The sequence below is a fragment of the Astatotilapia calliptera genome, chromosome 7 (assembly GCF_964374335.1).
Source record: "Astatotilapia calliptera chromosome 7, fAstCal68.1, whole genome shotgun sequence".
Lineage (NCBI taxonomy): Eukaryota > Metazoa > Chordata > Actinopteri > Cichliformes > Cichlidae > Astatotilapia > Astatotilapia calliptera.
In genome coordinates this window covers 57,562,603-57,575,266 of record NC_137428.1, presented here as the reverse complement: position 1 = coordinate 57,575,266, position 12,664 = coordinate 57,562,603, and the positions used below count along the sequence as shown (strand labels likewise).

Sequence of the window (12,664 nt, the reverse complement as noted above, 5' to 3'; positions counted from 1 at the left end):
CAATGGCCTGGCTACTTTGAGCTGATAGGAAGCCAACAGTAATTCAAATAACTAATTGTTACAGCCAAGGTATGCAGACGAGTATCTCTGAATATACATCACGCTGAATCTCGAAGCAGATGGGCTACAGCTGCAGAAGACCAGATTGGATGCCACTTCCGTCAGTCTCACCAAAACTGGACAATAGAAGATTGGAAAAATATTACCTGGTCTTGATTTCTGCTGTAATAGAACAATAACAGGAAAGCATGATTCTATCCTTCCTTGTATCAGCAGTTCAGTCTTGGGTTGTTGGTGTAATGGTGTGGGGAATATTTTCTTGGTACACTATGGGCTCCTTAATATCAACTGAGCATCATTTAAATGCCGCAATATTGTTGCCGACCATGTCCCTCCATTTATGACCACAGTGTACTCATCTTCTGATGACTGGTTCCAGGAGGACAAAGCTCCTTGTCACAATATTCAAATCCTCTCAAACTGGTTTCTTGAACATGATAATGTACTCAAATGGCATTCACAGTCACCAGATCTCAGTCCAATAGAGCACCCTTGGGATGGCAGATTCTCATAATGGATGTGCAGCCAATAAATCTACAACAACTGTGTGATGCTATCATGGGATCATGGACCAAAATCTCTTAACCGACAACAAATGCTGTTTCCAGCATCTTGTTGAGTCTATGCCATGAAGAATTAAGGCAAAAGAGTATCCAACCCAGTACTAGCACAGTGTACCTATAAAGTGTCCAGTGAGTGTATATCTGATGTTTTATTGTAAAATTATTATAGTTTGTTGGATCAATTATTTAGAAGATTTCAGAGGGTAAATGACTGAACTGAACAAATATAGTAGCTGTTTTGGGTGAGCTGGAGTGAACCAAAGAAACACATTACAATGCTTTTGAACAGATGGCAGTCAAACTGAGGCCCAAGGAAAAGAAACAAGAGAGAGAAGTTTTGAAAATGCTGCAAAATTAATAGATTTATTTAATTTTTAGCTATTTGAAAAATGTAATACATTTTACATATGGAAAGATAAAATAAAATCTATTAAATAAGCTTTCTCTTTTCTTTTGCACTGCAATCAAGCTTCATTCAACTACAGGTCACCTCTGACGAACAAAACAAAAAGTCTACGTATGTACCACAAACAAAGTTACAAAACTTTCAAAACATGCTTTTATTTATATTTATATTTTTTACATTTTAGATATGATGACACTTGAGACGTCCACATTAAAACAATGCTAGAACAAAGCACTACCGGTACACCAAAAATCATACTATACAGACAAAATGAAACAATTTTGAACCTTGGTTTTAAACAACAACAACAAAAAGGGCTGAAGTCTTGTGCCATTTCTTTAACATTACAGTAGCACCAGTATACATACTGACAGTGACTGTCAGGGTATACATACACTTGTGATGACTTTCATGTGTATATTCACTGGGGTGCAATGACTCTTTTTTAACATAGTTTGTTGTATGAATAATGCTGAGGTTTTACTAAGTGCAAAATTTCTCCACTTTGTCCTTTGGTATGTGCATGATCAAGGCAGAATGCTACGTACCAGATCAGCTTAAATGCAGTTGTAGAAAACAATCTTGTAACCAATGGTACTTGGTCAATGGTCATTTCACCAGATGACTTGTCAAAAAAAAAATCAAGGATTGCAAAAGGCAAAGATAAAAACTGGCTTGCGAAAACAACCGTGTTTCTCAGTTTAGGCTTCATGAGAGGGAATGGTTAAGCGTTACTTCCCCTTTGAGTTCTGCTGAAGGCAGAACGATGCAATAAGAATAGCATCTGGCTGTTTGTTCTCCACCATTGGCAAGGTACGAGAAGAAGGGGTTTACAGTAAGCAAGGTGCAAATACATAAAGCCAAAACCACAGTGTATGTGTGTGTGAGGGGCAAGGGGAGGGGTCAGACCGTGCTTTCACAAATTATTCAGTTCCATTAGAGTCTGGTCCAGCATCTGGTGCATTTCGAGGTTCTCTTCTTTAGCTTGTGATACTTTCTCTGTTAGAACAATCAAAATGAAAACATTTTAATGTCACACAAGCACACACAAGTGAGTCAGCTGGTTAGCTTGTATTAATAATCAAGCTGGCTACATTGTTCAGGTCAGTTGGTAAATCTGAGTGCTTTTTAACCCGACCTGCACAGCACTGACAGCAAACAGAAACACACAGAATAGCAAGCAGTCATGCAGATTACAAATACACTGCAACTGACACAGAACACACAGCAACAGTATACAGGTAGATTATTATAGTGTTGGTTATAACAGTTTATTAATGCCAAACTAAAGGTTAGAAAATTATATGTAAAGATAATCCCTGATTTTTACGGTTTCAAATACACTTCCACCAGCAGCGACACAGACACATCGAGCAGCACAGGCATCGTACTCGGGCAATGCAAACGGAAGAGCTTTGGAGCTTACGCTGGATCCGATTGTCATACGCACACCGAAAGCAAAACCGCAGTGAACGGAACAAACGCATGAACAAGTTAGTCCTCATTCAAGGCCACGCGAAGTTCATTAGAGAGAAGGCGGTTTTTCTCAAGTTGATGGTAGAGGCGATCTTTGCAGTCAGAAAGCAAGTTGAAAAAACAGAGAGAATAGGAAATCAGAGGAAAACAGGAAAAGAGAAAGTGGAATACCCTTTGACATCTACCTTCTCTAGAAAGGAGCACCGAGAGATTGGTTTAATCTTTGTAAAAGGTCTAAATAGCCATAATAATAGATGATATTACAAAATAAAGTATTTTGATGGTTCCTGCTTTTTCTTTTTGTCTGCAAGAGGCGAGCCAGGGCTGTGCATAGAATAAGAAACAGAAGATAGAGCATTGTGACAAAAAAAGAGCCAAAGATCTAAATCCTAAAATGGAACCATTTAAGTTGAAAAATGAAGAAACAGAAAAATAAATCATGAATTCAATCACTACTCTGTCTTGATTATTCACTCAGTTTCCTGTAAGTATCTTTAATGTGGCTGCTAAACCTCAGCCAGTCTTTAGGCCAAATTTGGTTTCATGCTCACTCCTGCTAATCTTGATCTCTCACAATTTATGGCAATGACTTTAATACAAAGAGTCTGAATGTGTCATGGTGTATTTATTTAAATATATGACAAGATACCATATATCATACAAAGCCTGTTTGTCATAATCACTGATGTCAGTCAGTTTCATCCAATATTTCATCGTCAGATGAGGTTCCACAACTCTTACATACTGTTCTGCACGCCAACCATTACTCTACGTTGCCACAGTCTTGCTGATAACAGCCCAACACCAATTACCACCAGCTCAAACATCCTTCCTGCCAATTACTCCCATCACAATACTACATGTTCAAAAGTGCTTGCATGCATCAGTCAACTAGACTCAGCTTTCAGTCAAGTATCTACAGATGCTGGAGGTTTCTGTGCTTTCAGTATTGCTGTGATATTCCTATTATATCAGCTTCACAGAAAAGAAAAACTTTGGACGAAGAAGAAAATGAGCATCGACTGAAATCCATAAAACTACACCAAGGAAGAGTGAGGACCTAGTGGTTTGTTGAGATGCAAGAAAAGAAAAAAAAAGAGAAAATGATTCAATAGCATAACTTAAAATCAAGGCTTCCTGGTTTTATTAGAGCCAGTGAAAAATAAATATGAATGAAAAATAAAAAGGACAGAGAAAAGAGATACAGCTTTACATAGAAGGAAGGACGTTTATTTTTTTTACACAACGCAGAAAGATTCTAGGATTCTGTACAAGTGATGGGATGCAAGTAATGTTGACATGAAGACATGAGGGGGAAAGGGAAGCAAAGACAGAGAGGGAAGGGGGGGGGGGGAAATGGAGAAAAGGCTGGAGAGAGCAGACAGATGCTGCTCAGCCGGCAGGAGGCGTCTTTGATGAGGTGTAAACAATTTATCTGTGTGGAAGAGAAGAAGTAGAGTGAACCTGGGGGGAGCAGGAGGGGGACCTACGGAAATGTAAAATGCCAACCAAAATACACCAGACACACGGGAGTCACGGAAGGGCACCACAAAAACCACAATGCACAGTATAAATGCATCCTGTGCATTGGAAAACACTTGCAAACACACACACACACTGAAGGGTTGGGGCAAGTCCTTCCTGTGATTACATCAACACCTTCCTGCTACATCACGAGGTGCAGCGCTCAACTGACAGACAGTTGTGGCTCTCATCTTTACACACTGGAAATTTTACTTAGGAAAAACTGTGGGCTCAGCCACACTGGTGCTACGCTATGGCCTCTTCTCCTCACCTGGTATATTGACATAGCAAAGGAGGCTATCACAAACACATGTGTGGGCCTTTCTTCTCAACGGAAGTAGACCATATTAGTAGAAATGGGGACACTACATGTAACCATGAGGATCAGCATGTAAACCAGTTTCAGTGAAAAAAAAAAATCATTATTGCAGTTTTTGTCAATCAACAGCTTGCATGCATTGCTTAAGAAGTGAAAATGTCCAACGATATTACAATGGGCATTTGAACATAAACTCATAAAAGAATCTAAATATTATCATGCTGCGTTCTGCTCATGCATGAACTGACTTCATTCGTTTTTTTCTGTACTCTCAAATGTCAAAGATACTGACACAAAAGGCATACAGTATCATCATAAGGACACAATTAAAGACAGGATTATCTATTACAGGAGCAGCTCAAGTACAGAGGGAACAAATTTCTGTTTTAAGACTTGAAACTTTATATATAAGACTATATATAAAAAAGGAATTTTAGTATAGATGAGATGTTTAGTTCTAGTGAGCATGTAAAATAATAAATGAGGGAGACAAAAGAGGTGAGACATTTGATGTGTAGGTAACACAGGTGCAGGCCAGAGGCGAGAGAGGGGGCATGATGGTGGAAACAAGCAGGTACGGCAAGTAGAAAAATTACATGGAAGTCATGTCGTTGAGGGCGTGGTCCAGCTCCTCGCTGATGGCCTTGTACTTCAGTTTCTGGGCATACAACTCATCTATTGGTGGGCCAGGAGTGAAAGGTTCATGTTGGGGGTGGGGCGGGAGGTAGGGCGGTGATTGAAAGCAAAAGGTGGAGGAGGAACATGACACAAGGAGGTGGAAGGTGAAGCATCCAGACCATTTGCAGGACAGGGAAGGAAAAAAAAACATGGAGAGAGGACAGAAAAACGAGGGGGGAAAAAAGGAAACAAAGTTACACCAGAAAGACAGAGTGGATGTGCAGCAGATCTAAGGTTAGATTCTTCAGCACCATTGAGAAATGGGCTGTATTTCACTGCAATGTGGTGCTTATAAGACTAAATCAACACCTAAGCCTGATATCGCTGCTTAACTTTAAAACCACCCATTCCTAACTGGAACTGAAAAAAGCAACCAACTAAATGTAATAGTGAAAGAATAAGAAGTACCAAAATAGAAATAAGATGCTGTCTGAAAAAAAAAGAGAAGATGAAACAGGATAGAGTTCAAAAAGAAATGTGAAAAAGGGACCTAGGAGATTTTTGAAACACTTACCCAAAACACTTCCAATGATACAATAAACATTGGAAAAATAATCATAGTAGCATTCTGAGTTTGGAGGCAGAAAAGCAAGCAAACAAAAACCCCCAAAAAGCATACCTTCCAGGTCATCAATGGTCTTCTCAAGCTTGGCTACTGATCTCTCAGCGAACTCAGCACGAGTCTCAGCCTGCATTACAGAGACAGATTCAGAAGTCAGTCCAACACTTGATGTGGAAACTTGTGTAAATTATCCTGGTGTGAGTCTAAAACACCAGATGGGGCATTGTGAAACTGTACCTCCTTCAGCTTGTCAGTGAGGACCTTGATCTCCTCCTCATACTTGTCCTCCTTCTGTGAGTACTGTGGGTCAAAAGCAACAACAGCTATAAGGAATCGCAAACATGTGCGTTGAGATAAATACTTTCACTGCATTTATAGAAATGAGTTTAAAAAAAAAAAACAGAAGTGAAGAGGCTCTTCTGCGCCCCATCCATCAAGTCTGCAGGGGAGCTGCAAGGGTTTGACAGCATGCAGTCGCCCGGAAGGATAGCACGTACCTTCTCAGCCTGTGCCTCCAGTGACTTCAGGTTGTTGGTCACAGTTTTCAACTCTTCCTCAAGCTCAGAGCATTTGCTGGTGTTTTAGGGGATAAAGTTGCCAAGGACGAGTAGGAAAAAGGAGGGAGACGACGATGGACAGATCCGAAGGTAGACACAAATAAAAAGGTGGAGGGAAAAAGAAGAAAGGAGGGGGAGAGGAAACAAAATAATAAATAAAAACTACAGGGTTTTAACAAGGAGGGAACGCCAAGTACCTCAAAAGTGCCTTAACAGAGCAGGAATGTGAGAAAACACAGTAGCAGTGTGTTTTTTATCTGTTTGGATTGAAATATCATACTTTTCTGTGGTGTTATTCTTGCACAGCCCCTGCCATGTTAGGCATGAAACAGTCTAATTGCACTTGGAATTAAAGAGCACAATGAAGGAGAGGAGCAAGCACAGCAAGCAAAGCAGTGAGAAGAGCCACTCAGAGAGACAAGTGTGTTATGCTTTCTGTTTGCAGTACCTGTATGACTGTGGAGTCTAGTGATTTCATGCTTTGCTCCAAAACCCTTAGCTCATCCTCCACTCTTCGAGCACGCCTGTTAGTGGGTGTGGCGCGCATGTGCAAGCCAAAACCATTCAAACCACGAGGGGCATGCAAATAATCAGCACATACAGTAAGAACACAGGGCACACTGTTCAAATGGAAACAACTACTAGACTTTTAAGTGTTAGCGCTCGAAGCTTCCTGAGTATTTCAATTCCAGCATACGTGCAAGTTTAAGCAAAGATTTTGTGTGTGAAAAAAAAGGCAAAAGGACTTACCCTTCTGACAGCTCAGCGCGCTCCTCTGTACGCTCCAGATCACCCTCAATGATGACCAGTTTACGGGCAACCTTTTGGTGTAGCACAACAACGTTTTTAGAAAAAAGAACCATGAAATGACTGTGAGAAAGTTAGCACTGGGTTACATCCAGCCCAGAGTGTTTCACCCGCTTACGATTATTCTTGCAACTCCGATTCTGGTGAATTATAAACAAGGTTTAAAGGATACAGGACATATTATAAACTTTCCAGTGAAAATTCAAGTGTTATAACTGGGTAAAAACAAGTTTAACAGAATGAAGAGCTCAGGGTTGTTATAACTGAATTAACGTCTGTTGCAGAGCTATCAATTTCAAAGCTAAATGCTTAAAAAAAACTCGCCTCCTCATATTTGCGGTCAGCCTCCTCAGCGATGTGTTTGGCCTCTTTCAGCTGGATCTCCTGCAGCTCCATCTTCTCCTCGTCCTTCATGGCCCTGTTCTCAATGACCTTCATGCCTCTGTGTGCGGGAACAGTCAAAGAATGTTAAGAATTAAGTGGTGAGACCTGACAGACTTCCTGCAGTTTTCCCTGAGGACCCATATGTGGTTAAATAGTAGTGCTGGCAAGTAAATCTTTAATGTGCTCCTAAGGTGAATACTTAAATGTTTTCCGATATTAAAAAAGAGCAGAGGCACTTCTACAAAGGAGTGGAAACATGTTCACATGGCCTGTTTACCTCCCTCTCTGAGCCTGAGCTGCCTCACAAAACTCACCTCTCACTCTCATCAGCAGCCTTCTCAGCCTCCTCCAGCTTGGTCAGAGCAGTAGCCAGACGCTCCTGAGCACGATCCAACTCCTCCTCAACCAGCTGGATACGTCTGTTAAGGGAAGCGACCTCTCCCTCAGCCTAAGGAAAGAAGAAACATCATGTCGGGAGATTGTTTTTGCGGGTATGCTCAACAAATCAGTCACATATAGCACAACAAGAAAGTCGGTCCAAAGAAAGCAACCGGTGAATGTATTTGTTTATTAGAGTAGGTGTCGCCACCATTGTTTTTATGCCCACTGAGAGAGTGTAATCGTGGTTGTTCTGAAGTGTTATCTGTGAGCCACCTGTTGGGAAAAGCCCTCCCACCAGGCCTACTCCTCATTGACTATGTATAATGATAATTTCCCCAAACTAACATAAGGCTGAATGCCGCGCCTCATTACTGAGCTCCCCTGAGAGGACATTAACAAGGCTCAAGTCAAAAGGGCCTGGCACAATTAATGAATTCTGAAAATGACTGCTTGCATTGTACAGCTACAAAGTAGGCTCCCTGGGGTTTGAAACATTTAAGTGTAATTTATCTGGTCATCAGTGTAAGCTATGGAATCTGTGTTAAATGGGGTGGTATCTTTGCAGAAAAGCTGATATACACGAGCACACATTGAAAAAAAAGGTGGGTCTTTTTATGATTATTCAAACGTGTAGCTACTTCTGCATTCTGACACTGCTCAGCAGGGATCAAGACCTGCACTGGTGTCACTGAAAAGCGGATATTCGGCAGAAGCCTGCACACGAGGCAAAAGTCTTTTCAGAAGCTTTCCCCTGCAGCCTTAGGTTAAAGTGTGCAGCGCTGGGCCAGAATGCACTGGATGTTTTTAAAGCACGATGAGGAAGTTTCTAATGACCTATAAACCCATTAGTGGTCACTACTATTTCTAATACATTACAGTTTGTCAACATTAATTACAAGCTGTTACACTAAGCCTGAGATTAACTCTGACTGCTGCGAGCCTGTGCACTAAGATTTATTTCCCGTATAGATAACTACCGCTATGTTCTGTTGCTCGTTGCTGTGAAACTATATTGTCCTTATAAGGGCAAGTCAAAGAGCATAAGCTGACAGAGCACACTGGCACCTTCAAATGTTGCCACAGTGGTAGTTTCCTGGTTGCTGAAAATACTTTATTCAAATGTGTGGCCTGCTCCTAGTTGGGCTGGAGCAATGAATTAAAGGATCGCAATATATGTGTATATGTATATATATATATATAAACAGTCAGGTTTACCGGTAAAGGAAATGCAAGTGAACTCGTTTAAGGAGATGAGACAATACAATGACACAAAGTGCCACAGTTGCTGCTGAGCCAACAGGGCATCAGCGGCCTAACGTTGCCAATTAGAGGCGCTTATCCAGGAGCAGCGGGCTATCAAAGCTTCATCTGAGACTTGCGGTGGCACACGGAGAGCCAAGTAAAAGCTCAGCTTCCAGCACTGGGGTGGGTCAAGAGCAATCCCGCTATCTCACTGTGTATCAATTCAAACTATGGCCCTACATGAACTCTACACAAGTGCACAGGAAATGATACAGAGAGAGAGAGACAAAAAGGAGGCAATTGTGCGCTCGCAGGTAGGCTCTAAGCGCGGTAAACATGCTTACTTGTTCCCTGGCTTTCCTGTGCGCAAGCAACTCCTTCTGTAATCTCTCGGCTCTGTCTTCAGCACCGTCTGCCTGCTCTTGTAAGGATTTGATCTTTCGTTTCACTGCATCCAGCGATGTCACTCCTGCCATTGTTTATGTACCGTTGTATATACTTAGATATATAATATAAAAAACAGGACTACACTTTTGCGCTGCAGCACAGTTTCCGAGAATTTCACCAGGAACGAGGTGACGTCCTTGGTTGTGCAGAGGGCTGCGTGAAGAGAGGCGAAAGAGTGCGCAAGCCTTCTGGAGACGCACTGTGCAGTGAATGTATTTACCAGGAAGTACGGTGATTTCAAACGAAGCATGAAAAAATAACCGGTATTCTGCGGGGTTGTACAAAACTTTAGACCGCGATAACATGCTGCACTGCCACTATAAAATAATAAAATGTAATAAAATGTAAAAGATACAAAATACCAATGCTGTTTAATGACGTGAACACACCCAGACCCACACACAACGGAGCGTACTCGTAGCGTACACTGTGCTACAGCCCCCTCTGCGGGTCAGCCGCGAGCAGTACATACGTGGCAGTGAAATGTTTTGGAGAGTGCAGGACATTCAATAAGTCTTCACTGGCTACAGTAATTACAGGCTGCCGTTGAAACTTTGCAAATATCACGGAACAACCAATCCTAAAATATGTAAGGGAAAAACAAGTCCATAAAACACAAGTAGTAGTTAAAGTTACTCGAACAACCCACAAACTATCTGGTAAATATCTTTTTCTTTTGGGGTGGGGTGGGGGGTGGGGGGGCACCACAATACGCTTTCTATAGGGAATGAAATGTCCAATCAAATACGAGCTGAGAAGACTCAATTACTCAATTGACTTTTGACCCACTTTGGCCTAACCACCCACCTACCCCCTACTTTGAGATCCAATTAAAAGATTATTACAGCTTGTTTCCCCTCTGCAACCGGATTCGTCTGATTGAGTTTTATAAGCAAACGTCTCTATCTGCCGAACTTGATGTTGGCCGTCACCTCTTGTCATTCGAGGGACCCCTGTCGTAAAAACCTAACTTTATGAGGCCATTAAGATGACAAAATCTAAATTCTTTACATAATTTATTTTATTTATTTATTTATTTTTGTCACGCATTTATTACCAAGGGGATAAAACAGTGGGGCAACAAAACAAAGTTTTCTTCTTCTTTTTTAAAGAACTTTTTATTCAATCGAGAAAAAAAAATGCTGCAGCTTTCTTTTCCTTTCTTTTTTCCTTTTTAATTTGTGTGCTGCCCAAGACTTTTTGATAGGGAACCGTTTTTTCCTTTGGTCAGCAAAGAGCGCAGCACGCAGATGTGAGCTCTATCTTGACCATATATAGCAGTGGGCTATATTTATCTAGGCGCTTGAGCTTTTTGGGAAGGCTGTGAGTTCAGTCTGCATGACTTATCGCTCTGAAAAGACCTAAAAGGCGGAGATCACGGTCCACAAACACGAGAGATTGTTACAAATTTGTACAGAAATACCGACGAGGCTCCAGGGGAGGATGAACTGAGTTTAAAAATAGATGTTTTGAAAGTGCTATATTTGAACAATTAAACCGACTTTCTTTGGACTGTGATTGTGCGTGTGACAATTTAAGAAACGACAGTTCCAACTACGGGTCTAAATGGTTGATTAAAAACAAACAAACAAACAAATAAATAAAAGTTTGTAGTGTATCAGCTTTGGGGAAAAACCCATCCACAGATTGGAGCAGTGGTGGTGAACTGTCGCTTCCCTTAGAGGTGGCAGAATGAAGATGTGGGGTAGCGTGTAGGAATGGTGCCATTGTAAATCCCTTCCTTACTTACATCGGTGGCTTTCTTCTCAGCCAGCTCAAGTTTCTCCTGGGCATCTTTAAGAGCCTCGGAGTACTTGTCCAACTCATCCTCAGTTCCCTTCAGTTTCTTCTGCAGAGCTACCAAATCGTCCTCAAGCTGAGTTTCAGTGCAGGACAGTTTCAGGGGTGATCAGCGGAGGGTCGGAGTTGCGTGAGCGCGCACAGGCGCAAAAGCGCATACACACAGAGAAGAGAGAGAGACAGGGGACAGCACACGGAAAAGAAAGAGACAGGAGAAAAGTTAGGGAAGCCCATGCACTTCAGGATCAGATACCTTGGTGGCGACCTCCTCAGCAGTCAGCAGCTTTTCTTCAGCTGTTTGGAACTCCTCGAGCACTTTATCTCTTTCGTCCTCAGTTATACGCAATTTCTTTTCCATCTCTCTTATATCGTCCTCTAACTTCACATGCATATGAACAAATTATACAGTTAAACAGAATATAACAGAAACATGCAGTTTTCAACGATCAAGTGACATTTCTCTTAAATTGACTTAATCAAAAATGATTTCTGGGTTATATGGTTTATGGATTACATCAACAGTTGCTAAAACAGTGGAGAGGATGATTTCTTTTTTATCATTCTTCAAAAATGACATTAAAAATGCAAAAAAATGTTTAAAGGATGGATTATTCTTAATTTTAATCCTTAACTGGGATTATCCATGAAAATAATTAATCCGTTTTAAGGAGGCGGTCCATTTAAACTGGTATTCCTGCATTTTTACTGCATCTTTCGGGTTTTCCCACAAAAGGAAGAAGGACAAAAAAAAAAACAAAAAACAGCCGACCTGTTTGCTTCTGTCCTCTGCTGCTTTCTTGTCTGACTCGGCCTGCTCAGCTCTGTCCAAGGCATTCTCCTTGTCGAGCTTGAGCATCTGCATCTTCTTCTTAATGGCATCCATGGCTGCTTAGTGTTGTTCGGCGGCACCGACAAAACGTCCAACGGAAAACCAAGGATAGAGTGGGAGAGGGGCTGGGGCGTCTGTGCCTAACTGAACGCTAAGCTGGAGTGCAGGCTCTGCCTGACTTTGCACTGTCAAATATGTACTTTCAAGGTGGTGGTGGTGGGGGAGTGACTGGATTCCTTTGGACATCCAATACTTTTTGGGAGGAGGCGTGTGTGGGTGCTCCGGCGTTTTTTTAAGGATCTGCTTGGCTATTCGTTGCTCCTATACATCTGAGACGCCTTTATATGGGGTGTGACGAGTATGGGTATGCTCCCACGGAAAGGGTTCCTGCCATTTAATGTCAGAGAAGATGCAGAAAAAGACTGTTTACGTTTGCGTTAACGCCCCGGTCACCCATTTAAAAGCAACATGCAGCCTCTGTCTCTGAATTGAGTGGCCTGCACTTTCCCAAAGTTTCTGAAAGTTGGCATATGTTTAATTTGCAAGGAAATTACGTTTTCTGGCCTTATTTCACAGTGGCAGTGCCTTCCTGTTTTCCTGCATCTCTTCTTACTTTGGAAAAGCTGGGA

The 12,664-nt window shown here is 41.7% G+C and overlaps 1 protein-coding gene across 11 annotated transcripts; it reads right to left on the bottom strand.

Moving 5' to 3' along the window:
• Window positions 1-958: 958 nt before the first annotated feature.
• On the bottom strand, window positions 959-12,352 carry tpm1 (tropomyosin 1 (alpha)). 11 transcript variants are annotated; one of them, XM_026175922.2, is made up of 10 exons: window positions 11,976-12,352; window positions 11,157-11,282; window positions 7,651-7,784; window positions 7,277-7,394; window positions 6,896-6,966; window positions 6,086-6,161; window positions 5,826-5,888; window positions 5,646-5,715; window positions 4,945-5,023; window positions 3,714-3,940 (listed from the first exon to the last, which is right to left on the bottom strand). In XM_026175922.2, exons 1-10 carry the CDS (start codon window positions 12,087-12,089, stop codon window positions 3,937-3,939), a joined length of 855 nt encoding a protein of 284 aa, XP_026031707.1. In that variant the 5' UTR covers window positions 12,090-12,352; the 3' UTR covers window positions 3,714-3,936. The 11 variants fall into 11 exon arrangements, with proteins under 11 accessions (XP_080160062.1, XP_026031708.1, XP_080160063.1 ...); XM_080303935.1 differs by lacking the exon at window positions 6,086-6,161 and adding an exon at window positions 6,594-6,669 and having other exon boundaries at window positions 11,976-12,334; XM_080303934.1 differs by lacking the exon at window positions 11,157-11,282 and adding an exon at window positions 11,460-11,585 and having other exon boundaries at window positions 11,976-12,259.
• Window positions 12,353-12,664: the final 312 nt, after the last annotated feature.

Coding starts and splice junctions, on each gene's coding strand:
- tpm1 (XM_026175922.2), bottom strand. CDS start 12,089: ATGGATGCCATTAAGAAGAAGATGCAGATGCTCAAGCTCGACAAGGAG. Junction 7,395..7,650: donor GCTGCTGATGAGAGTGAGAG/GTGAGTTTTGTG, acceptor TCCCGCACACAG/AGGCATGAAGGTCATTGAGA. Junction 5,889..6,085: donor TGGAGGCACAGGCTGAGAAG/GTACGTGCTATC, acceptor TTTGACCCACAG/TACTCACAGAAGGAGGACAA.